The sequence below is a fragment of the Sapajus apella genome, unplaced genomic scaffold (assembly GCF_009761245.1).
Source record: "Sapajus apella isolate SASKATOON/1434 unplaced genomic scaffold, GSC_monkey_1.0 scaffold40, whole genome shotgun sequence".
Lineage (NCBI taxonomy): Eukaryota > Metazoa > Chordata > Mammalia > Primates > Cebidae > Sapajus > Sapajus apella.
The window spans coordinates 7,057,454-7,083,104 of NW_022436980.1; the positions used below are offsets into that span (position 1 = coordinate 7,057,454).

Genomic DNA, 25,651 nt, shown 5'->3' on the forward strand with positions numbered 1-25,651 from the left:
GATTAATAATCAGAACTATGTAAGGAACTCAAACAACTCAATAGCAAAAAAACAAATAATCTGATTTTAAAATAAGCACGGTTATTATAGTGGCTCACGCCTCTAATCCCAGCACTTTGGGAGGCCAAGGTTGGTGAACTTCTTGAGTCAAGGAGTTCAAGACCAGCCTGGGCAACATGGCAAAACCCCATCTCTACCAAAAAACAAAAAAAAATTAGTGAGGAGTCCTGACATGCACCTGTAGTCCCAGCTACTTGGGAGGCTGAGGTGTAAAGGATCACTTGAGTCCAGGAGGCAAAATAGAAGTGAGCCAACATCACACCACTACAGTCTAGCCTGGGCAACAGAATGTTGCCCTGTCTCCACAAAAAAAAAAAAAAAAAAAAAAAAAAGGTGGGGGAAGATCTAAGTAGACATTTCTCAAAAGACACACACATGGCCAAAAAGTGTATGAAAAAATGCTCATCACTTATCAGAGAAATCCAAATCAAAACCACAATGTGATATCATCTTACACCAGTGAAGATATGGAGAAAGGGAAACGCTCATACACTGTTGGTGGGGATGTAAATTAGTACAGCCACTATGGAAAACGGAATGGAGGTTCCTGAAAAAACTAAATTAGAACTACCATATGATCCAGCAATTCCACTAATAGGTACATCTCCAAAAGAAAGGAAATCAGTATATCAGAGATACTTGCATACCCATGTTTATTACAGCACTGTTCACAATAGCCAAAATATGGAATCAGCCTAAGCACCCATCAGTGAATAAATGCATAAAGAAAATGTGTATATACACAATGACTTATTACTCAGTAATGAAAAATAATTAAATCCTGTCATTTGCAACAACATGGATAGAACTGAAGGTCACCGTGTTAAGTGAAATAAGTCAAGTACAGAAAGACAAATACTACGTTTCTTACTCACGTAGGAAAGCTAAAAACGTGAATCTCATGAACACAGAATAAATTGGTGGTTACCACAGGCCGGAAAGGGTAGAGAGGTTGGGATGGCGATGAAGAGAGGTTAATAGATACAATATAGAGGGAAGAAATAAGATCTAATGTTCAGTACATCAGTAGGGTGACTGTGGTTAATAATAATCTATTGTATATTTCAAAATAGCCAGAAGAGAGTAACTTGAATGTCTCTGGACTTCAATGGATAAATTTTACACATTCAGTGGACTGAATGGATAAAATCAAGCAATGAAGTAAATCCATTCCTTGGAGGTTTTTTTTGTTTTTTGAGACAGAGTCTCACTCTGTTACCCAGGCTAGAGTGCCATGGCTTGATCTCAGCTCACTGCAACCTCCGCCTCTCAGGTTCAAGTGATTCTTGTGCCTCAGCCTCCCAAGTAGCTGGGATTACAGGTACCCGCCACCATACTGGGCTAATTTTTTGTATTTTTAGTATTTTCACCATGTTTGCCAGGCTGGTCTTGAACTCCTGACCTCAAATGAACCACCCAACTCTGCCTGCCAAAGTGCTGGGATTACAGGTGTGAGCCACTGCACCCAGCCACGCCTTTTTTTTAAAGCAATACCTCCACCAACAAAAATCAACATTATCAAAAATATTAAACAACCAACAGCCATAAAATGAATGAAGACTTATGTGCATTCTGGGACTTCCTCAGATGGTCAGGAGGCCAGAACAAATCCCATCTCTTCCTGTGGTTGTGAAAATAAAAGCTTAACTACTCTACACCTTGTTTCAACACTGTAACTCCACACACACACCATGGCATGCTATTCTCGTTTCTTTGCCTTTACTCAGAATGTGCTCCCTCTAGGAAAGGCTTTTCTTTGCCTGACAAAAATTCAGTTCAGACATCTTCTTCAAAAACACGTGCTCCTCACTACCAGACTGGGCAGTCCTCTGTGCTGCTCTCCACTGCTGTACCGTTCCACTGTATGGAAACTCTGGCCACCTGTTTCAGCCTCTCCTGAAGCAAACAGTACCTGGCTTACCTTGATGCCCCTAGTGTTCAGCTGTAGTGAACACTAATAAATCCTAAAAGGCCATTGCATGCTTCCCTGTGACAGCAAAGACACTCATTTAAACAAGCAATCTTCCACACCATGTTTCCAGAGACCTGACGTTTGGGTATATTTTCTTATACCATGTTTCCAGAAACTGATGTTAGGGTGTTTTTTTCTTCAACTGATACTCAAGACTTGTTCTTTATTGCTGCTGCTGTTGGAGGTGAGGTTACCAGCAGGCTTTTAAAACCTGTCTATGCACTGAGGCCCCAGTGCCTGTAACTTTGGCACATTCGCATGTAATTTTCCGTCATTTTTGCCTTGAGGGTTGTGGTTTCTGGATCCCTTGCCAGCATCACTAGTCATGGCACAATATGTGTGCCAACTCAGGAGTGTGCCTCGTAGCTTGCATTACTGGAGGCCACTGGATGGTCTGCTCAAATGTCACCTCCTCAGGGTTTCCTTGACCACTCAATCAAAAATAAAAATAACTGGTCAGGCACAATGGCTCACAACTATAATCCCAGCACTTTGGGAGGCTGAGGCAGGCAGATCACTTGAGGCCAGGAGTTCAAGACCAGTCTGGCCAACATGGTGAAACCCTGTCTCCAATAAAAATAAAATAAAAATAAATTAGCCAGGCATGATGGCAGGCACCTGTAATCCCAGCTACTTGCGAAGCTGAGACACAAGAATCGCTTGAACCCAGGAGGCGGAGGCTGCAGTGAGCCGAGATTGCACCACTGCACTCTAGCCTGGGCAACATGGCAAAACTCTTGCCTCAAAAAATAAATAAAATAAAATACAAATAAAAATAACCGATCCAGTCACTCTCACTCCCTTTTGTTGCTTTTTCTTCACAGCATTTTACACTGTCATAATCCCGATTGTGATTTCCACATCTTTTATATAGCATTTTATTAACATAAGAATTATTTTTATAAAGTTCTTAATGCACTATAGATTGAAAGTCAGCTTTTTCTCAGCATTTCACTTTTCTCTGTTTTTATTTTTAAAGGAGAATCCTCTGGATCACATTTCAGACATGGAAGAAGTTTGTAAAATTTATGAAAGAGGAAAGAGTAAAAGAAGAAAGGCGACAGCAACTTCGTAGGAAGGTAGCTGAAATCCTTCCAGACTTCCAGGCACCTGGAAGCGACTATGAGCTGTACCAGCAATCAGATACTTGGTCCTTGAATAAGACAAGTCTTTGGTGAACCAATGAACCACATTAGTGTAATACTCAGGACGGGAACCTCAACTGGTCTGTAATGTGTGTGTTAATCTCCACCCACCCACCCACCCACATACATACACCTGGTTTATTCTCTGAGCTACTTCTTAGATCAAAGGAATTATTTTGAGAATTTTATCCCCTTCTTTGACTTTTCCTGGACTGCTAGTCATTCACTATAGCATTTATCACAGTGGGATCATCCAAAGGAACATTCTAGAGGTCTTCTGTTCAAATATATCCTATATATTTTTAGCATAGTAAACTTTAAAAAGGACAAGTGTTTGCCTGCCTGAGCCTGTGAAGACAAATGTGTCCATATAGCTTAACATGAGTTGCTGATAAATGTGACCTTAATTAAATATGAATAAGAAGTAGTGAGTACTTAGAAAAGGAAAGATCAAGGTGGTCAATCTTCTAGTACATTAGCATCAGTTACAGGCACCCTACCAGACCTTGTCCATTTTAACCACCCCCAATGGCAGACCATGTATCAAGAGGTTATCTACACAGCTGCTGCAGAGGATAGTAGCTTATCCTGACTTCAGAGAAACTGAGGCACCAGAGATACTTCTCTTCAGTGCACCTTGATAAGCATGAAGGAAATTCCAAAAGGTAATAAATCTATCGTAACAGTCCAGCAATTCATTAAATTATCTGTTCACACTCCCAACTGCAACTGAATAATACAATTTGTCTTCTAGTACTCAGCTCAGTTTGATCTAGATATTGAGATACCTATCTTGAATTCAAAGAATGTTTTCATCTTTAAGGTGCTATAAAGACTGATAAAATGCTCTCTTCTATGAATTGTCTTAGAGAATTACCTGCTGGGAAAATAATTTTTCATTATAAAATACATGTTTAACAAATTCAAGTAGTCCATAAATGCATATGGTAAAATAAGAAGTCCTGAGGTGACTACTAGTGGTGTACTGAAAATCTAAGTCGGCAAAATAAAATTCTGTGGTTTTTTTTTTAAGTGACTGTTGTTTTCGTCTCGTACTTCCTAGAAGTGGCTAGAAAGGGTATCTAGCCACACCACCTGCTACGTGACTTAGATCTTTTTATCACGGAGGATGTGTGGTATGACAAAACACCTTGAACTGAACTTCACTTCTTCTGAGATATGCCTGTTCCCACACAGCTTTTCCTTAGGATTATACAGTTGTCACACACGCAAAAAAAAAAAAAACCTGTTTTTCTAGACTAATGGCCACTAAAGAAAATGTAACTAAAAGTAATTCATAATACATAACTTTCCATCAAAATCACTATCAGTTTATACTTAAATATGGTACATTTACAAAATATTGGCTGATATTAGCACCTGGAAACAAAATACCAGTTTCATAATTTTTTTTGTCTTATATATGTTTTTCGTTTTTGTTTCATTTTGTTTGAGACAGGGTCTCACTCTGTCACTGTACTTCAGGCTGGAAGTACAGTGGCCTGATAATGGCTCACTGAAGCCTGGACCTCCCAGGCTTCGGCAATCCTCCAACCTCAGCCTCTCAGATAGCAGGGATTACATGTCCAGCTAACTTTTTGTATTTTTTTTTTTTAGAAATGGAATTTCGCCATGTAACCCAGGCTGGTCTTGAACTCATGGACTCAAATGATCCTCCCAGCCTTCCAAAGTGCTGAGATTACAGGCATGAGCCACCCAGCTACCAGTTTTCTTTAAATGCCAAGCCTATACATAAAGAAAGGTGACTTCTTTAAGTAAACATGCCAAGAAGCCTAAATAAATCCCAGAAAGCTTAAGTTTTCTATCTTAGCTCTATTTTATTTTTGCCTCACCTCAAACATCAACTGGAAATTGAGTCTTTAGCAGCCCATATTCCAATCAGACGAGCTAGACTTTTTCCCTAATACAGAGCCTTCTAAAGAGATACAATGGAAATAGTTTTGATACTGTTTCTTGCTGGACTATCACGAAGGTATGCTTTGAAATGTTACTGCTAACATAATACCCAAACAAGCAATATCCCTGACCTACAAAACCGGAGAAATCGCCACCAGGAACATGACAGCTTAGAGCTAGGGACAGGCCCATGGGATAGGGACATCGAGGGAGCCAAAGAGGCAGGTATAATGCAGGGTTTTCATAAATCAAAAGACTTCAGCAGATGCTCCAAGAAACACCAGCTATTTTCCTTAAATAATGCACTTTATTTTCCATTTAAACAACTTGGTCACAGGACATTATTTTACATAAATGGCAGTAATTTGTAAAGTTTCCATGTAAAAGGCCTTGTGTCTGAGTCTGAGGTGACAAGAAGATATGAATACAAGTATAAAAACAGTGCAAAATGTTCAGCCCACAGCCTCTGGAGTTGGCTTCAGAAATCCCCCTTAATATGTTGCTAGGCCAGTTACATTAAACATTAAATGTAACATCAGGTAAATATTCCTGGGTTTCCTTTTAGTCTAGCATCCAACCCAGATACGCAATAAAATGAAAAGCTAAAAATCCCTAACAACTCAGACCATTAGGATCACGAGTTGGGCTTGCAGGCTCTATAATGTGGCAACTTGTCAGTGGCTCCATCTGAAGAAATACAGAATTTTTGTTGCATCAATAATTAGAATAGACTAGCTCTGCTTTTAAAGCATAAATTCTAGAAGTGAAAAGTGCCATCAGGAAGGCTAGGGCACTAATAAGTCACAAGCCCAACCCAGACATCACCACAGCCTCTAAGACATTTGTCTCCACTAACCATTCAGCCTGCTGCTGATCCTACAGTGAAACACTTAGGATGCCAGCTGAAGCGTGGATGCTTGTCTATCAGCAACATAATTAAGTTTAGCTAATTGTGCAAGAAATGTATATTAGTCACAGCAAACATCCACAGGAACATAATGAATTGCACTCAGCGGTGAGTTTAGCATGGCTTTCCCGCTCCCCTGCATCACCTTTGCAGTGTTTCATACAAAAGGGCGCGTATCTCAAGCTGTTGCTGAGAAAACCAGATTCCAAACAGATGCCTCAGGAAAAGTCTCTTACTATCCATTCCTTGCTTGAGAAAACTCTACTTTTCAAAATGCAAGGTACCAGAACATGGCTAAAATGAAGTTAGGTCATATAAACTTACCTATGTTAAAAAGACCCTTACATCTCACAAAACTTTAATTTTTAAACATCCTGGCTAAAACTGTGCTTCTAGATATTACATTTTTGCTTATATTAGTTGAGCTTTATAATAAAAAGCTAATGTCCTACTCAAAGGAAATACATGTCTGTTAAGCAGATGGTCAGTAGTATGCAGAACCTTACTGGCACTGTGTTTTCTGGCAGTGGAAGATTCTAGTATAGAAAATTTTCTCTTGCTAAAAATATTAGAAGTACCAAGGACTACTGCATAAGAGAAAGTTTGTAGCAATTTTTCTGCTAGGCAGATGGTACACCTGAAGACAACAATTACTTCATTCACCAAGAAAAACACTACTTAGATGGCAAAGATTTACAATATCCTAAACACAAACACATATTTGGCTGAGGTGAAATAAGCGGCACGCTGTCCCAAAAACACACTTAAGGTTTTTTACTTTAGCAGCATCAGAGTAACCTACCAAAGGGGCGTTGTTAATGGTTAGTTCATTTCAGGAAAGCTCAGCTAGAACCATAAAAGTACTCTGTGGGTATCATAAGAAACATTTTAAATACTGAATGATTTTCCTCTTTCATGCAATCCTGATCCTCTGTCTCCCTTGAATCTTTCAAATCGGTCTATTCTTCTCCCCTCGGGAACAGTCCACAGTGGTGTGATAATAATCGAAGTGGCCAGATTGTAGTAGGTAATTTATTAAACTCCACATCCAGTATGTTCATTAACAGAGACTGAGGACGCGAGATGAGAGAAGAGGACCTGCTTGTTTGAAATCATGTTCGAGGGGGTTGCTCCTCTGCCCAAGAGACTGCTGATATATAGGTTCACAAGGCAGTCCTCCACTGCCACCACCACCAAATGCTTCCCTGGGACTGATTCATTCAGAGAGGCCTTGTGCTTTCAAAGACTCCACAACAAACTCATCTGGCCTCTGGAGAGAACCAAGGCCTATAATGAAACCCCTCAAATAGTTCCAGATATAAAAGGCTCCAAAGTCCTACAAACCAAGGATGTCACAGAGCCTACAGAACACTGCTCGTGGATCAGCCCCTTGTTTGCTGCTCCTTTTGGTACAGACACCTGGGAAATCTTTTCCCACACAAAACCACTGATCTTTTGACAGGTTTAAGCCTTCTGTAAACTGCCCATCATGGATTCTCAAGGAACTTACAACAAGTGTCTTCATGCCAATAAACCTGAATAATATACAGAGAGTCCCTCCTATCCATGGAGGGAAGCAGAGTTGCCTCATCCAAGTAACCCTATTAGAGGCAAGTTGTTTACAAAATGGTCATCATTCCTAATTCTCCCAGATGACTTCGGTTTCTTCGTACTACTCATCTTCATCACATCACATTTAGATTGTGAAAAATTTGGCAAGAAGCTAAAATTACTGACTATACTAATGTTTCTATGAATTTGTATTATCGATGGCTAGATAATTAGAGGTGGCTCTACAGCTGACATTCAAAAGCACGACTACCAATTTCTTTCCACATATGCTATCCTTGACATTATCACTATCCCTCTTATCTAAAACCTGTACAGTAAGAAATTTGTTATATCAAATCCAACTTTAATTGTAAGTGAATACTCAGCTCTGGGCCAGGGAGAAGGCATCACTGTACAAACTAGAGTCTGCTAACACACCCAGGCACAGAGCCTATCATTCGTTAAACAAACCATCTCTGGGGAAAATGACGACAGCCTCAATAAAAATATGGTAACCATCTTAAGGACAGCTCCGATTAATGGCAACAGTAGGGATGGTGCTAGCTGCACAGGGCGGAATTGCAGGAAGTAGCAATATTTCCTCTCAACAAATATAAATCTCTTGCTTAAAGCAGCATGCACAGAATGACTGAAAACGCTGGCAATATTTTCCCTATATTAAGCTATAAGCGAAGGCAAATTTAAGGAGTCATGAATTATCTTTGGGATTGCGAAACAGTTCATGTACAAAACCAACATTTCAAAAGGGTATTTTCCTCATCTGAAATTCCCTCATCTTAATTCTATAGCAGAACAACCCATTGTACATAAATATTTAATCTTTTATACATTTTCAGTTTTAAGATATGATTAAAGAAACAACTTATTATTGTGGGAAGAGCCAGGGAAGAACAGTAATCCATTAACAGTGGAAACCATATATACCCTGTTTCTTCTCTCCTAGTGAGATACTGTTATTTAGGTAGGGGTAATTGAGAATTAATGTGCAAGTTAAGTGCGAAGATGTCACTCAACTTCTCAAAGTTCATACCAGAATAATATGAATGCCAGAAGGCTGATTTTCACAATTTAATGCTGTAACTGACAGCATTTGAAATACACGAAGAAAATAATCGAGCCCTTGATGTTACTCAGCCTTCCTACCAGAAAAGAGAGTAAAGCGTCCCCACAGGAGTGTCTGTTCTCCTCTTCCAGTCACAGTCACAAGTGTGCTAGCACCTTACCCGGTGAAACACGGAAAGAGGAAAAACACATGAATGCCTACTGGAGTTATTTATAAGAAACCCAAGCAGAATATATAAAAAATAAATAGAACAACTTCATCACCTAAGCTCATGGCCACTGAACATTACACTAGCAATAACTGTAACTGTCGTCAACTGTCCTTTCAAGATCAGACAACTTAGCATCAATCCATCTGGTCATCTTCTACTCTGAGTAGTTCATGTCTAATACTTAAGAAGGAGAAATTCTTACAACTGTACAACACGGCATAGGCTTGAAACCCCAAGGCTAATAGCATTGTCTTCAAGATTCTAACCCACATTTTTCTTCAGTCATAATATTTTCCTAATACTTCATTACTTCCATGGTGCTCGAGTTGTTTTTCATTGCTTTCCACATCCATCATCCCTCATGTGACCCTCATGACGGCTCTGTGAGGTAGCCACAGCAGGCATCAGTACCCCACTTTACGGATGACCCTGAGACTTGGAAAAGTGACTCAACTAGGGGTCACATGGCTATTAAGAATCGAAAGAGGGACTAGAAACTTTGCTAATCCAAAACTCTTTCCCCCATACTAATCATGGGAATTGCTTCTATCAATTTGTGCATTAGCAATCCACATCCTTCTCAAGTTCAGGCAATTGAGTCAATTAATAAGGTGACTGGAAAGGAATGGCTCTACTTTTACTGCTTCAGTATAAAAGTCTCCTAAGTTGTGGCGTCAGAAAAATTAACTTCTTCCCACTCCAGTCTCTAAACCTGAGCATGGCCCTATAATGCCTTTAAGAAACCGGGGATAAAAATGGACACTGAAGTGTAAAATGGAGGGGAGATGGAGGGGGGAGCCATCATCCCTCAGGGAGCCACTCAAAAGGCACTTCAGACAATGTCCTCGGCAGGGTGGTGGAATGCACGTGTGCCCAGCATGGAGAACTGGTGCCAGTTCCGCAAGAAGCCCCTGTTGTACTGGCCTGTGTCCACGATGAGCCCGCACAGAAGCCGGCGCCCAGTCTTCTGTCGGAGGGCCTGCTGGACTTCCCGCTCAGTCACGTTGTAGCTGATGTTAATCAGCTGGATCAGGAAGATGTAGGCCATGCCTGCTGTGATGATCACAGAGTACCACACGCAGGTGAAGGACAGCGCCGAGCTGGGAGAGGGGAAAAGGCCGTCAGGGCTGCCGCTTTTGTCACATTCAGAAGGCTGTCATCATTCTCACATTTTACACATTTTTTTAAATTTATTACTAAAGACTCTGGCATCTTCCCCAATCCTTGGAACTGGAAGATACGCAGAATGCCAACACCTGCTTAGGTGGGAGAATGTGCATGTTCTATTTTATTCTATAACTACTGGTGCCTGTTTTCTAGTATATTACACTAGAATAGCAGGGACTGTTTTTTGCATTTCGTATCCGCCACACAACCAGCACAGTGCCTGACATAATAGTCTTCAACACCTGTTTGTTAAATGAAAAAATAATCTGTAAATTATATTTCACTCATCAGAAAACAAAGGCGGCCATGGATTGCTATAAATGTCCTCTAGGAAGCTACAGGTGGATGCCTAGGAACAGTGCTGAAGTTACTCACCTCCATTCTTTCCAGTCCAGTGCTGAGGAATGCAAAGACAATGATGATTCCCAGCACCAGCAGCCCTGTGCTTACTTGGACGTAGGAATACTATAACACTCCAAATTCACCCTCCTAAAGCCCAACACAATCACACACAACGCAAAGCGCAGGGAAGCTCCTCTCAGGCTCACCAATGAGACAGGTTGCCGGTCAGCCCCTGCCATTTGATCATTTTCAAACACTCATGAATGAAGAGTTAGTCGGAAATAAGTTCATTCAGAATCTTCATTTGTAAAGCTGAAGGGACCTCAGAGATTATTAAATCCAAGGATCTCACCAAAAAGATGAGGTGCTGCGAATCACCTGCACAGAGCAGGGTAAGAAGCAATGGCAGGACTGCGTTCCTCGGTTCACTCACGTCCCCACCAAGTGCAAACACACATGCTGTCCTTCAGGACAGGCCTCACCTGCAGCGTTAGCGGAGAATTTCACACACTGGAGATACTCTCCACACACTGACGAAGCAAACTTACTCTGAGGAGGACCAATCTATTCTAATAATGCCCACAGGTGTCTGGTTCTAGGATGACAATGGGGAGATGTGTCCACAGATTAATAAAAACCAATGCCGGACAGGGATACTTTGTAGAGAAAGCAAGAATTGTTCTGAAAATGAAGAGTGAGAAAGAAGAAAAGGACTCAACCATAGACACCACAGAGCCCGTGTGTCAGAGACAATGATGAAGGGAAGGGAATACACAGCATGGGCAGAAGGAGGCCCTGGCATTCAGGGAAGGGTGGGGTGCCGAGGCTGAAGCTGAAGAATCCCAGCTTTTGCCATGGCCTGGAAATCTTCACAATCTATAAAGAGGCCTAAGGAAATTTTGACCTACATATCACAGTAATCATGAGTTGTGATGAAAAACAGAAAGAAAGTAGAACAGGAAAAACCAAGAGAGGTTAGAAAGAAAAGAAAGGTGATCTCAAAAGGGTCGGGAGCAAAAAATTAAGACTGGGCTAAAAAGCATCAGAAAGCGGTGGTAAAGTGAGAAAGTTCCTAATCATTATGACAAAATAGGCACATATGTGCCCTGGGGCAGCTAGTTTTTGTTTGTTTTAGTTTCACCATTGCTACTTTGAACCGGTGAGTGGTCATTAGACCCTGGAAGCCCCTGAGTAGGCCTGGGTCCTGTTTGTACAGCACTAGTTCTTCACTTTTTGAAGGCCAACAATCCTTTTAACAGCACCCTAGAAAAACATACATCACCAATGCACAATTTTGTTGGCAATTTCAAGGATACCCAGCATTCCCACAGCCTGGCCTATGCAACAGGACACCCAGCATTTCCTGTCAATGGCAACATGCAGGGGGACATTTATACTGTGGTATCTACGGCTCACCTGTAGTTTGCATAAACTCCAGGACAATAGAAGAGAGCTGTGAAGACACTTCTATCTCTACAAATGGTGTCCAAGGTCAGTGTGATCCCATACACCGAGGTGAGCAAGAAGATCAAAAGGGCAAGTATAAACGCTTGATGATTTGATTCTCCAACGCAGCTATTTATCCTCAAAACAGCATAGAGAAATAAAAAAGCAAACACATTTTTAAGAGTTCTCTAGATAACATAATAAACAAGAAAGCTTTTAAAATACGGCAAGCATAAATTCCAAGTATTAAGAAGTTCTCTTACTTTTTCCATTTTAGGGAATCAGAACCATGCACACCGAGGGACTATTTATATTCTCTTCTCTTTGCAAAGCGGAATCACAGTGTCGGTTTCAGGACAAGACTAAGTAAAAAGCAGAATCTGGCTAACAAATCTTCTTAAATACCAGTAAATAAAGTCTATTGCCCAGCTATGGAGACCTAACATTGTCCTCACCATGTTAAGGAAGGGAGAGCAATAGAATTATGAAAATTTAAAAATGCTAAATTGGAAGTATTACAGATTATGGGAAAATAATGTTAAATATACAAAGAGTAATATAAACATCCAAAGAGATTAGCAACATAGTGGGGGGGAAAAAACAACTTGATAACATGCAGGCTCTTCGGCAGGTAAAAATAGTTCTGTGTCATGACCATTTGCAGGCCACGATGTACAGGGAGTCCCTTCTAGCGCCTGCACACCAGGGTGCTCTGGTGGGCACAGATCTGCTGTTAGGTGAGCCCTCTGCAAGCCAGCATTTGTAAATGGGCCAACACACATATACATACATACACACACACACATGAAAATAAGTCAGGAAGACACAGAAGTAGAATATCTAAAAATGAAAACACCTGTTTACTTCTAAAGACAAAGACCCAGGAAAGAGCTGTCCCTGCACTTGAGGTCCACTCCGATGCTTCTGACCCTCTCCTGCATGCCCATCTGAGGAGGAGGTACACTACAGGACCAGAATCCTAGACACGAAAAGCATAATTCATTGGGCACAACTGCCTGAAGAGCAATAAACCTGCAAACATGCTACTTACGGTATTCATACCTGAATTCATTGTAGTCCCTTTAGTTTAGATGTATTTAATGAAGCTGCAACAGTATCTTTAAACATTGCACTTCATATCGCATGGGGCCTTACGTACCTTCATTTGTTACTGGTCAACTGGGAGGTACAAAAGCCCATTTCTTCACAAACAACCAATAACAGAGTTTTTCTGGTAGGGCCTCAATTCAATAATGTTAAGTAGAAATCATCGGTAGCATCAAAAACGGTTAAGTATGTATGGCCAGGGAGCAAAAGAGTCACCTAAAAATGGGGGTACACTTTCTTGAGCTTTATGTTCAGAAGCAAATAGCACAGGGAAATATGCTTATAATGCTTCTGATCAATTTTTAAGAAAAAAATCATTCAACTGTAGATATTTCTCTATCAGAAAGGAGAAAATAAATGAGGAGTTGTGCAAAAGAAAGTTGAAGAAAAAAAAAAAACCCAAGTTTTCTGTTATTCTTCAGGAAATGACTGTAGGAACTAAATTTGTGAAATTCGAAAACCTGATGACTAAGTGGGAACATCACAACAGCCCACAAATATCTACAAGGTGTAAAGCTGGGAAGGAGAGAAATTTTGGGATCGCACAAGGGAAGATCAAATGTAACTAGAGAGTTTTACATGAATTTACACTTCCCAAGCCTCCAAATGTTTCCAACATACCAGACACAATGATGATCCATTCTCCTCACACAGATGCCACATATCCGGCAGTGCCACGCCCGGGCTGGTCGCACCAGCTGGCACTTAGCACACCAGTCCTCCTTCAATTTGGTGGGGCTTCCAGCCGGCAGCCTGGAAAAACCCTTGGGGTCATCCTTCACTGTGCGATTGTTGAGACTGCCTGATGTGTCTGCCCCAGGGAACCCTTTGGTCTTCTCCTGCCCTTTTCTGTTCAGGCACTCCAGCTGGCTGCTGCTTAGAGATCTGTCACTGCTTGCTGGAATGCTGAGGTAGCCTGGATTCTTCTTGGCTCTGTGCAAGGCTAAGAGTATCAGAAATAACCCGCAGGTAAGAACAGCCAGCTGAACGGGCCCCACACGTCCTTTGGGGACCACTTCCTGCAGGAACACATAGTACATGTAGCCCAGTGAGAACAGTCCAAGGCTCAGGAAAAACAGGGTCTGTTCTTTCCGTCTGTGAGTGAGGTAGTAGTACCACAGTGCCAGCACAGGAAGGGAGGTCAGAACCACCACCCCCAGGAGGAAATGCCAGGAAGCCACATGCAGGAAGACAGGCAGCAGGACAAGTGGAGGGATGATGCTGATGTTCACTTTTTTGGCTCCCCTAAGCCAAGGAATTCGGAGGCGATCAGAAATTGTATCCATGATTCTTTCACAAGTCTCTGGCTGTAAAGATTTACATGTAATCCATCTATTCAGAAAAAGCACAAAGAGGAGGGACTTTATGTGGGTTTGCTGAATTAAAAGCTACAGAACACTGAATGCCAAACAGCAGGATAAACGATAAAAGCAACCAAAGACCAAGCATTTTACCTCCTTACTACTCAACTAAGCTTTTCAGATTCACGTCTTTTTTTAAAATGGGAACAAGATGTTTAAAAACTTAATGGTCAAGATTATTTCTCCCCTAAACAAACACACAGGTATAGATACATAACGCAAGTCATGTTTACATCTTATGACCTACCTGTACGGTCACAAGAATCTCAACAAAAATCACAATCTAGTTGTAAGGACAACATGGGCATTCAACAACTATTAGGTAAGTGACAAAACAGCAATAATCAATGAACTCTTGTGATCAAACATTATAAGCAGTGCTCAGCGAGTCAATACTTCTGGGTGGAGTCATCAGAGGGGTCTTTGCGGAAAAGGTGGGATCTGTGCTCAACCTTGATGTCCAGCTAGCATTTGTATGAATGGAGAGAGAGGCAGGAAGGCCTTCCAGTGGAAAGAAACGTGTGCAGCACACACCTGGCATGAGCCCAGGGAGTAGACCAGTCCAGCAAGGATGGGGCTACAGAGAGAAGAATGGAGATCAAACTAGAGTGAGTCAAATGACTGAACTTGGCGAAGAGAATGACATTTGTTGACTGTTTTGCACACTTAGGCTATGCTATGTTTTATATGTTTATATAGAACATAGCATATGCTGAGACCTAATCCCCAATGCAAGGGTATTAAGAGACAGGCCTTTAGGAGGGTATTAAGTCAGGAGAGCAGAGCCCTCATGAATGGAATTAATGCCTCTAAAAAAGAGACCCGTACTTTGGGAGGCCGAGGCGGGCAGATCACGAGGTCATGAGCTGGAGACCAGCCTGGCCAATATGGTGAAACCCCATCTCTATTAAAAATACAAAAATTGGCCGGGCGCGGTGGCTCAAGCCTGTAATCCCAGCACTTTGGGAGGCCGAGGAGGGTGGATCACGAGGTCAGGAGATCGAGACCATCCTGGTCAACATGGTGAAACCCCATCTCTACTAAAAATACAAAAAATTAGTTGGGCATGGTGGCGTGTGCCTGTAATCCCAGCTACTCAGGAGGTTGAGGCAGGAGAATTGCCTGAACCCAGGAGACGGAGGTTGCGGTGAGCCGAGATCGCGCCATTGCACTCCAGCCTGGGTAACATGAGTGAAACTCCGTCTCAAAAAAAAAAAAAAAAAAAAATACAAAAATTAGCCAGTAGCCAGGCGTGGTGGTGTGCGCCTATAGTCCCAGCCACTCGAGAGGCTGAGGCAGAAGAACTGTTTGAATCCAGGAGGCAGAGGTTGCAGTGAGCCGAGATTGCACCACTGCACTCCAGCCTGGGCGACAGAGCAAGACTCCATCTGAAAACCAAAAGAAACCCAAGGGAGCCTGTTTGTCCCTTCTACCATGTGAGGACGCAGCAACGTGTCAACTATGAAGCTGAGCGCAAGACCTCACCAGACAGTGAATCTGCTGCTGCCTTGATCTTGGACTTCACAGTCTCCAGAACCGTGAGCAATAAATATTTGTTGTTTACAAATGACCCAGCCTAAGTTATTTTTGTTACAGCAGCCTAAACAGACTAGGACAGAAATTAGTACTGAGAAGTGGGATGTTGCTACAACAGACATCTAAAAATGTGGACACAGCTGTGGAACTGGGTAACAGGTAGAGGTCTGAAGAGTGGGGAAGCACATGCTGGGAAAAAAACCTATACCATATGAACATACTATCAAGGGTGATTCTGGCGAGGGCTCAGAAGAGGAGAGCTGCAGAGAAAGCCTCAATCTTAGAGCTTCCCTAAGAGGTAACGAACAGAAGGCTGGGAGAAATATGGACAGTAAAAGCCATTTTCACAAGATCTCAGATGGAAGTGACAAACATGTTACTGGAAACCAGAAGAAAGGTGATCCTTGCCACTTATAAAGAGGCAAAGAACTCGGTGGAATTGTGTTTGTGTCCTACTGTTTTGTAGAAAGTAGAACTCAAGAGTGATAAAACTGAATATCTGGCAACAGAAATCTCTAAGCAAAGTGTTCAGGGTGCTGCATGGCTTCTCGTAAATGCTTATGGTAAAATGAAAGAAGAGAGAAATAATTTAAAGACAAAATTCACAATCAAAACAGAAGTAAAACAAAGATTTGGAAAATCCTCAGCCTGTCTATATTGTAAACACATGAGAAAGCATGTTTGGGAGAAAACAGCAAGGATGTGGATGAGATCAGTAGGGATTAGCCCTGTGCCAGTCATCAAGACAATGGAAAAAGGACCCTGAAAACATTCAGAGATCCTTGGGGCTGCTGTTCCCATCACAAGTCTGAAGCGCCAGGGCTTTGAGGGCAATTTCATAGGCGGGCCCAGGGCACCCATGGGGCCTCAGGACGTACTGCTGAGTGCCATCTGAAGTCTCTGTTCCCTACACTCTGGTGCATGCTCTACAGCAGCTCCAGGTGTGGCTCCACTGGGCATAGGTATGCCATGAGCCACAGAGGCCACCCCTCTGAAGGGCACAGGTGGTAAACTTTGGTGGCATCCACAGGGTGCCAATGATGCCACCATCCAGAGTGCAGGAGCTGTAGAGGCCTGCCTGCCTCCACCTAGATTTCAAAGGATGCCCTGCAGAGCCTCAGAGTCAATGCAGAGTGCTGTCCCAGGGGTGGGGCCACCAGAGAGCCCCCACTAGGGCACTGCCCAGTGGAGCTGTGAGTGTGGTGGGGCCACTACAGAGACAGCCCACCGAGGTAATGCCTGCTTGGAACTGTGGGGACAGGGTCACCCCCAAAAAGCCCAAACTGGTAGAACCACTAGCATACAACTCCAGCCTGGGACAGTTGTAGGTACCTGACTGACTCCAACCCATGAGAGCTGCAGTGTGGGCTATGTCCAACAAAGCTGTGGTGGCAGGGATACCCAGGGCCATGGGGGCCCAACCTCCAACCCGGTATGTCCAGAAGGCAGGACATCAAGTCCAAGATTATTCTCAAGCCTTATTAAGGCTTAACACTGTTTGCCCCACTGGGTTAGGACTGGTCACTAATACTCCTTTCTTCCTTACTGTTGCACTGTTGCTCCTTTTGGAATGGGAATGTCTATTCTATGCATGTCCCACCATTGCATTGTGGAAGCACCTAACTTGTTTGATTTCACAGGCTCATAGTTGGAGGAGAACTTGTCTCAGGCTGAATTGTATCTTGAATCTCATCCATATTTGATTTGGATGATGATAATCAGACCAGACTCTGGACTTCGACTATTGAATTGACACTGGGATGAGCTAAAAGTTTGGGGCTATTGGGATGAAATGAACGTATTTTGCATGTGAGAAGGACATAAACTTTAGGGAGCCAGGAAGTATTTGTGTCTCTCCAAAATTCATATGTTGAAACTTCATTACCAATGCAATAGTATTCAGAGGGGAGACCTTAAGGAGGTGATTAGGTCATGAAGGCACAGCCCTCATGAATGGGACTAGCGCCCTTATAAAAGAGCCCTATGAGCTTATTCACTCCTTCTGCCATGTCAGGACACACCAAGAAGGTGTCATCTATGACGAAATGGGGCCCTCACCAGACACTGAATCTGCCAGTTCCTTGATCTTGGATTTCTGAGCCTCTAGAACTATGAGCAACAGATGTATATTTTTATAAATTACCCAGTCTAAGGTATTTTATCGGAGCAGCCTGAAAAAATTAAGAGAGACTAGTAAGAAAAGGTAGAGTTTAAGGAAAGGTAACTTTGATTTTATACAACATTTAAAGGTAAGACTAGAACTTGGAGGTGAGTGGGAGATACCCATTCTGATCTAGTTGGGAATCACAGATAGCGGCAGGGACAATGGAAACACAGAGGACAGGGGTATAGAGAGAACAGAGGAGATGCCTCAGGGAACAGCCCAGGTCTCAAGGGCTGAAAGGGAGGAAGAGCCAGCCAGGTTAATGGAAGAGCTGTGGTCCTGAGTGACGGTGGTTATGGAAACAGCATCATTTCTCCATTCATTAGTGCAGAGTGCTCTATTTTCTCAGTACACATTTTAGACTAAATCTAAAGAACCTATATTCAAAGACATCTGTTAAAAAAAAAAGACTACACAGTAGACACTGTCAAGTAAGAATTACAAAGGCGTTACCGGGTTTTTACAAGTCAAGGCTGGTATTAGACTGCAGACCCCAGGGAATGCTTTTCATGGCTATATGAATATGCCAAGCTCTAAGTCAACAAATTGGCAGTTGCAATGACTTTTTTAACCAGAATTATTAAAAAGCAAGTTTCCAACATCCCTATTCTTCCTATTTTATGTCTTCCATGTGACAATAATTTGTAAATATAAAATCATTCAGAAAATGGATACAAACCAGGTTATTCACTGTCCAGCACAAGATTTTTTCAGTGAGGTTAAAAATTATCTTTTTGGATAGTAATTTCCATCACTTGGAAAATAAAAGCCAAATACAGTATGATCAATCAAGACAGTGTTACTGGTCACACAGAAAACTGTGAATCCAGGGGAGGTACATGCCTTCTGGCTGGAGTTCCTCCTCAGAAACAAGGGCAAGACCAGTACTAACAGCAGGAAAATGATCTTTCAATCCACAAGGCCCTCTGTAGGTCAGTCCCAAGGAGTCAGTCTCTAAATGCTGAGACCTCTGAGAAGGTGGGAACTTTTTGGAACTAAAGTGTTCATTTTAAACTTACAGATTCTGCTGGCTTGCATTTTATTTTACATTAACTTGCCTACTATCCCTTTAAACTGCCTGTTCTCTCCCTCATCTCTCTTTAAACGAAAAATAATATTCTATAAAACAGAGCAGACAGACAGCTGTGCACTACTGCGTAATCCATCTTTATAAAATCCTCACACTTGACATAGAAGCCAACTCTCATTTTAGATGCTTGGAAATAGAATCAAGAGCAAATTCTAGCATTCTGGGTGGCCAGGCTGAAAGTACACATGGCAGTTGTCAGAAGGGCGACGGGGCCAGCATCAAGAAATGCTCTGTTCTTACCGATCACACCCTTCATCCAGATCTTGACAATCACACAAACAAGCAGCCACGTGGTTCTTTTCCCCATTCCGGTCTATGTACTCGCAGCAGCACAGGGGCTCCAATTCAGGTTCTTCGGCTTTCTTTTTCTTTACAGGCTTCATACTGCCCTTGTGTGTCATGATTTGCACCTGTCACCATGGGGCGTAAGAAGCCCTCAGAAGGTAAAGGTGGGAAGAAACAACTTACATCTTGTAAACAGGTCCACGCTTAACCTCCAACGCCTGAGCAATCAAAAATGAGAAGAAAGAGGGGGAGGGGGTCCCGTTTTCATCAGGTTTTTGTGGCTCCGCTTGGCCACACAGGGGGCTCCAGGGTTCTTGGAGCTCCGAGCTGCCTTCACCACCCCTTCCCAGCCAGGGCAGGCGCCGTCTGGGCACCAGCCGTTCCTATGGCGACAGCCGACCACGCGTCCGGGACAGCCGGGGCGCGGGCGGTTGCGTCCACCTGCGGGTGCAGACTGGTAGGGCCGAGCGGTCTCCGCTCCAAGCCTGGGCGCTGGTGGAAACTCAGCCTCGGGGAAGCAAAGAGAGGCGAAGCATATACCCGCTGGCACCTGCGGACGCACTCGGCGGCTGGGGCGGGCGACCCGGCTACGGGAACGCCACCGGGCTCCTGGGCAGGGCTCAGGGGTCGCCGTCCAGCCCCGCTGGTCCGACCCCTTGCGGGGTGCGCCTCTCCCGCCCCCGCCAATCCGGAGGACGTAGGCGGGCCTGGCGCGCCACCCCGCCGGGAGAATGACCTTGGAAGGGAAGTTACCTGCCCTCTGGCCGGAGGTGCAACTGCAACCAAAGAGGCGGAGGGGAGATGGGTCGGCTTCTCCGGAGGCACGGACGCGTCTCCCAATCTCCGCTACGCGGAGCCCCGGGCGTGACGGCAGGAGTCTCGGGGACCCGGGCTCCGCTCGGCCGCGCCCTCACTACAGCCGCCCACCTGTGACCACAGTCCGCCGCGGCCCCGGCGGCGCGCCCGCCCGCGCCGCCCCAGCCGCCCCTCCGCCCGCCGGCTTCTTGCGGCCAAGTCCGCGCGCGCTTCCGGGTGCCCCGCCCCCGGCGCCGGGGTTCCCCGCCTGCCCGCACGTGCGCCGCCCGCCCCTCCACGGAGCCCGTGGGCGAGGCTCCTCCTCCTGGCCCGCGGCCCTGGCGCTGGGAAGGGGAGAATCGGCTCCCGCGAGCGCGTCCTGGAGGCAGGGGCAGGAGGCGGGTCCCGCACCTCCGGCCAGCCCCGCCCCGCCCCGCCCCAGAGGCGGCAGCCCGGCCCCGCCGGTGCCTGCTGGTGGCGCGTCGTTGAGGACCGGCTCCGGAGCCCCGGGGTGCGGGCGAGGTGCGGAGACGGAAATACGGGAAACCGGGAAAGCCGGAGGATTTCCGAACTACGTGAGACCGTGTGGCGGCCAGCCTTCATTCAGACGCCGGCAACAGGCGGTGGGAAAGCTCACCACCGCAAAATGTTCTCCAAGAACCTCCCCCAATTTCGCTGACCTTCTCTTAAAGGCCCATCACTGCCGCCGGTTCTGTTCATTTACCAACCTGTTCATTTTCATGATTTCTGGCTAGCAGCCTTTACACTAGACCAGTAGGCCTCGCTAGTACTTTTGTTCCAGTCGTCTGCGTATTTGAGATGAAACTGTCCTGAGATGAGAGTTCTCTTTGGGTTTTATTAATGCACAAAATTTAACGAGTGTAGGCCCATGTACACGTTTCACTACGGCAGACTTTCTGGTTTTAAGTAGAAAAACTACAACTCAGAAATTTTGTATTTTATTAATATGCAATTTACATAACAGGCTCAAAATTTATTAATTGGATTCTGCATCCATACGAATTTAGCCTTAATTTATAAAGCAGCTTACTTTGGTAATCTTCCTTGAGGTATGTTATAAAGTACAACTTTTAAAGAAACATCACAAAAACATTGTCGATCATTTTTGTGACTTTAACAGAGAAAGCTTCAAGTTTATGATCCACTCATTCTTGCTCACAGGCAGACACTACATAAATCCTTACCAGAACAAAACAAACCCAGGTAGGTTCACTGATAACCCCAGGTAAGCTTAGTTGGAATTCACCCAGAGAAACCCTTTTTACCTCTAATGGAGTCAGTGAATACTTTGCATTCTCTACAGAAATCTCAAAAATGACTTTAACAATGCCATGTGGCTTTGGTGAGTCTGGAGAAAAATGAAACATTTAATTAAAGGCACTAGTTGTTCAAACAGTAATAATATACATACATTATACACTTATGTAACAGTAAGAATGTATATACATTTTTATATGTATAGCTTTTTCCCCAGAGAAAGGGCTCGAGACAAAACAGTAAAACACTTCGACTTTCCCTAACTCTTGAAAAAACACCTGATTTCAAGTCAGTTTACAAAGTTCTTATTTTAATGAGCCCATTGTATTAAGACAAAATTTTCAATAATGCATAAAAACTTATTATGAAAAAAGCAAAGCTTGTATCTGAGTTACAACTTCAGAGTCAGTACACTTGTATTGGGAAATACATGCCCCAGAACTTTTTATTAAAGAGCTAAAGTTTGTGTCTGGCTTATAATTTACCAACCAAAATAAGTAACACACATACATAAAGAATGAAGCCATACATGGTTACTGAAAATACACAAACTCTCTTCACCCAGATGGGTCACTTTGACCATGAAAGACTGCTAAGCTTAAGCCAGTCTTAGTTCAAGTATGCATTTGATGTGTCACTAAATGCCCAGGTGTTAACATAATCTTCTGGTTTTGAAAACTCAGAGGATGGTTCTTCCTTTTGACTGTTGGTATCCTACATAAGGAGGCAAGATAATCCCACCTCTAATAGCTACCTTAAGAAAAAAAAAAAATTTCTTTCATAAAGATACAAAAAGATACAACATGGCAGAAGACCCTTTCAGATAATCATCATCAATATGCAGATTCAAAAAGTTTGACTATTAAATTTGCATGCTGAAAAAATGAAGACATTATAATATTTACAATACACAAACCTGGAAATGTTATGATATATGCCTGAAAATAGATCCTTTAAAATCAGTAACGACTTAAAGGTTTCTTCTTATATTTTCTTCTTTATCCTCTTGGACTACCTCAGTTATGAAAGCAGCCTATTGGACATAAACTGATTCTGTGCTAACAAAGCATCAAACTTCAAACCTCACTGTAGAAATGAGACCATACCACTCAGTTCAGTGTGTGCCATTTTCTTTTTGTATCAGAAAAATTCAGTTCTACAATATATATCACGGTTCACTGGAGAAATTCACAGCTTAAAACTATAAAAAGTGAAAGGATGGATTCTTAAGCCAGCAGAGACTAATTATCAAACAAATATTACTGAAAGAAATGTTCGTATTAGAAATCTCAATAATGAAATAACATAGAAATATTCTATGACAAAATCTTTCATCTTCGGGTTTTCTTCCAGGTATTTTCTTTCAGTTCCAAGTATCTCTGTGGTTTTAGTCCTTCAGATCACTAGCTTTCAACAGCCATGCCAGTCTTATTCTTATTTAGTAGATCAAATGTTTTCTGAAGCATAATGAGTGAGCTCTTCAGCTGCAAACAAAATTTTCAAAATCAGATTGTTTAATTTTTCTAATCAGATTAGAAAATTTCTAATTTTTGTGCCCAGAATTTACAGTGACACTTCATATAGTTTTGTTTATTCTGATGCCCAAATAAAACGTTAATTAAGAAATACCTGATTCTTTAGGATATCTATCAGTATGATTGCTACAGAGTTCTGCCCATTTGCTGGAGACTGTACTTCTTCCTACTACTGCATAATCTACCTCCCAAGAGGTCCATTAATCGAATTAAGCAAAGTGACAGACTTGTTTTCCTGAATGGTTCTGAAGTTGCAGTGGTCTCACTATCCCCTAAACAACTCAAGTTTTGCTTCAGTGCTTTTGCATGCCCTTATCCTCAAGTTCTTCACCTATCTAAAGCTTACTCATATACACTCTTCCTGTAGTTTTCCCCAATCATTCTGCCCCTAAACTCTCAAAGCATTTTCCTTACAACTTAACACTTTGACACTGAAATTTTGTAACTTTTGTTGTTAACAACACACTTGGACATCTCATTTCTCTAAGACAATCTCTGGGAGGTGATTAGGTCATGAGGACTCTTATGAGTGGATTCGTGCGCGTATAAAAGAGCTTCAGGGAACTAACTAGGCCCCGTTTTTGTCCTTCGGTCCCTTCTGCCATGTGTGGACATGTAGACGGTGCCATATATGTGGACACCAAACCTGCCAGCACCTTAATCTTGGACTCCTCAGCTTCCAGAACTGTGAGCAATAAGTTTCTGCTCTTTATAAATTACCCAGTCTCTGGGATTTTGTTATAGCAGCATAAGACTAAGACAGGAGTCATTGGAACGTGTGGTTATTTAAAGTTAGGGGCGTGAATAAGATCACCCAAATGGAGAATAATAGAGAAAGGAAGTGAATCTAACACAGGCCCTGGAGCATTTGGGCCAGGAAGATGTCAGGCAGAGAAAATGTTTTTATTTTTATTTATTTATTTATCTTTGAGACAGTCTCCCTCTGTTGCCTAGGCTGGAGTGCAGTGGCACGATCTTGGCTCACTGCAACTTCCACCTCCTGGGTTTAAGCAATTCTCCTGCCTCAGCCTCACAAGTAGCTGGGACTACATGTGCACGCCACCACACCCAGCTAATTTTTTGTATTTTAGTAGAGACAGGGTTACACCATGCTGCCCAGGCTGGTCTTGAACTCCTGAGCTCAGACCATCCACCCACCTTGGCCTCCCAAAGTGCTAGGATTACAAGTGTGAGCCACCATGCCCAGCAAAGGAGATGTTTTTAACTAGCAAAATTTAGTTTTACATTTTTCTAAGTGAAAGAAGCCAATCTCTAAAGACCACATATTGTATTATTCCATTTAGATGACATGCCCAGAATAGGCACACTCATGGTAATGGAAAGTAGATCAGTGAGTGCCAGGGGTCAAGGGGAGTGAGAGCTGGGAAGTAACTGCTAATGTGTACAGGTTTTCTTGTGAGTTTATGAAAATGCTCTGGCATTAGATAGTGATGATGGTTGCCCAACCTTGTGAAGAAAAAATTTTATTGTATGTGAATTGTATCATAATAAGATTCTTTTAATGGCTTTAAAGAAAGCATAATTAGATACATTTCAAGAAAGAAATGTTTAGCTCTGTCAATGCTGACACTGTAGGATGAAGACTGAAAAAAGGTACATTCTTTTTATAAGCCAGATGTCACTGGGGACTTTAGTTCAAGCAATATTAGTTGAGGAAACCATGGAGGAAGAACACCAGGCAGGAGTGAGCTGAATAGTTAAGAGTGGAATAAATATGCACATCCAACTTTGCTCCTTTAACCCCAATAATAAAGGTATTTTTTAAAAGGCATAAAGCTATACGGGCAAGGAGAACGGAAAAGGAGGCAACAGCAGTGCAACTTTGGAAACCGGAAAGCAGACGGATGACTTAGCAGGCGTGGAAAAGCTGAATTCTAAAGTAACGGTAGGAAATGCTGAGAACCAACCAAATTAACCCCAAAGAATCCTCAAAAGGCTCAGGTGTTGATAACCAGGAATCTCTGGAAGTGAGAAGAAACAGGAAGGGCCAAAAGAAGGATCCTATGAAACTCTTGGCATCTGACCTTTCCAACTACCTAGGCAGAAGTCTGGAATTTTATTTTCTGTACAGGATAAAACAGAGGGTCTCTGGCTGTCAAGGCATTGTTAAGGATAGCAGTACATACCAGAAACAAGGGTAATACATGAAAATGTATATACTGAATCCTGACACCATCCTTTCTGCCTTTCCTTCCCCTATCCCTCTTCTGCTCAGCTCCTAAAATGCTGCAGTCAGCCTTAAATCCACCAGGTGGGAGACTAGAGGAGTCTTCTCTGTAGAAACTGACCAGAACATCTTGATAATCAGGATTTCTCAGCCAAGAGCCCAGCCAGATCTACAGAGAAGTTTGGGGTACACCAGCCCAATCCATATGTTAAGAGCTTGGGATCCACACAAGAAGATAACCAAGGGCTACCAAACACTAAAGAAATTCTCTAACCTTAAAGATAGAAATTAAAATTGGGGTGGGGAAGGGGATCTTGATGGAAAATGAGTATGCCAGAAGAAGACTAAAAAAAATGTAACTATCAATAATATCTTCAGAGAGATAAAGATATTGTAGCCATTAAAAAAACAATAATTATAGCTGGGAGCAGTGGTTCAGGCCTGCAATCCCAACACTTTGGGAGGCCAAGGCAGACAGCTGTTGAGCCCAGGAGTTTGAGACCAGCTTGG

General features: G+C 42.9%; 3 protein-coding genes across 13 annotated transcripts in view; 1 reads left to right on the forward strand and 2 right to left on the reverse strand.

Moving 5' to 3' along the window:
- The window catches only part of CCDC191 (coiled-coil domain containing 191), a 94,641-nt gene extending 90,428 nt beyond the window's left edge, over positions 1 to 4,213 (forward strand). For all 3 annotated transcript variants that reach the window (XM_032299016.1, XM_032299017.1, XM_032299018.1), the window contains exon 17: positions 3,012 to 4,213. In XM_032299016.1, coding sequence (XP_032154907.1) covers positions 3,012 to 3,210 — 199 coding nt within the window. In that variant the 3' untranslated portion in view covers positions 3,211 to 4,213. The remainder of the gene's footprint in view (positions 1 to 3,011) is intronic.
- Positions 4,214 to 5,381: 1,168 nt separating this feature from the next.
- On the reverse strand, positions 5,382 to 20,308 carry ZDHHC23 (zinc finger DHHC-type palmitoyltransferase 23). Of its 7 annotated transcripts, none has more exons than XM_032299024.1 (5): positions 20,099 to 20,308; positions 19,301 to 19,495; positions 13,531 to 14,241; positions 11,773 to 11,940; positions 5,382 to 9,947 (listed from the first exon to the last, which is right to left on the reverse strand). In XM_032299024.1, exons 2-5 carry the CDS (start codon positions 19,459 to 19,461, stop codon positions 9,680 to 9,682), a joined length of 1,308 nt encoding a protein of 435 aa, XP_032154915.1. In that variant the 5' UTR covers positions 19,462 to 19,495; positions 20,099 to 20,308; the 3' UTR covers positions 5,382 to 9,679. The 7 variants fall into 7 exon arrangements, 6 of the variants coding, with proteins under 6 accessions (XP_032154915.1, XP_032154917.1, XP_032154914.1 ...); XM_032299026.1 differs by having other exon boundaries at positions 11,773 to 11,931; positions 19,301 to 19,563; XM_032299023.1 differs by having other exon boundaries at positions 19,301 to 19,563.
- A 775-nt stretch (positions 20,309 to 21,083) lies between these two features.
- The window catches only part of GRAMD1C (GRAM domain containing 1C), a 100,495-nt gene continuing 95,927 nt past the window's right edge, over positions 21,084 to 25,651 (reverse strand). For 2 of the 3 annotated variants that reach the window (XM_032299020.1, XM_032299021.1), the window contains one exon: positions 21,086 to 22,902. In XM_032299020.1, the coding sequence (XP_032154911.1) occupies positions 22,822 to 22,902 (81 nt within the window). In that variant the 3' untranslated portion in view covers positions 21,086 to 22,821. Of the gene's footprint in view, positions 22,903 to 25,651 lie in introns of all 3 variants that reach the window. The other variant, XM_032299019.1, reaches the window with a different exon arrangement.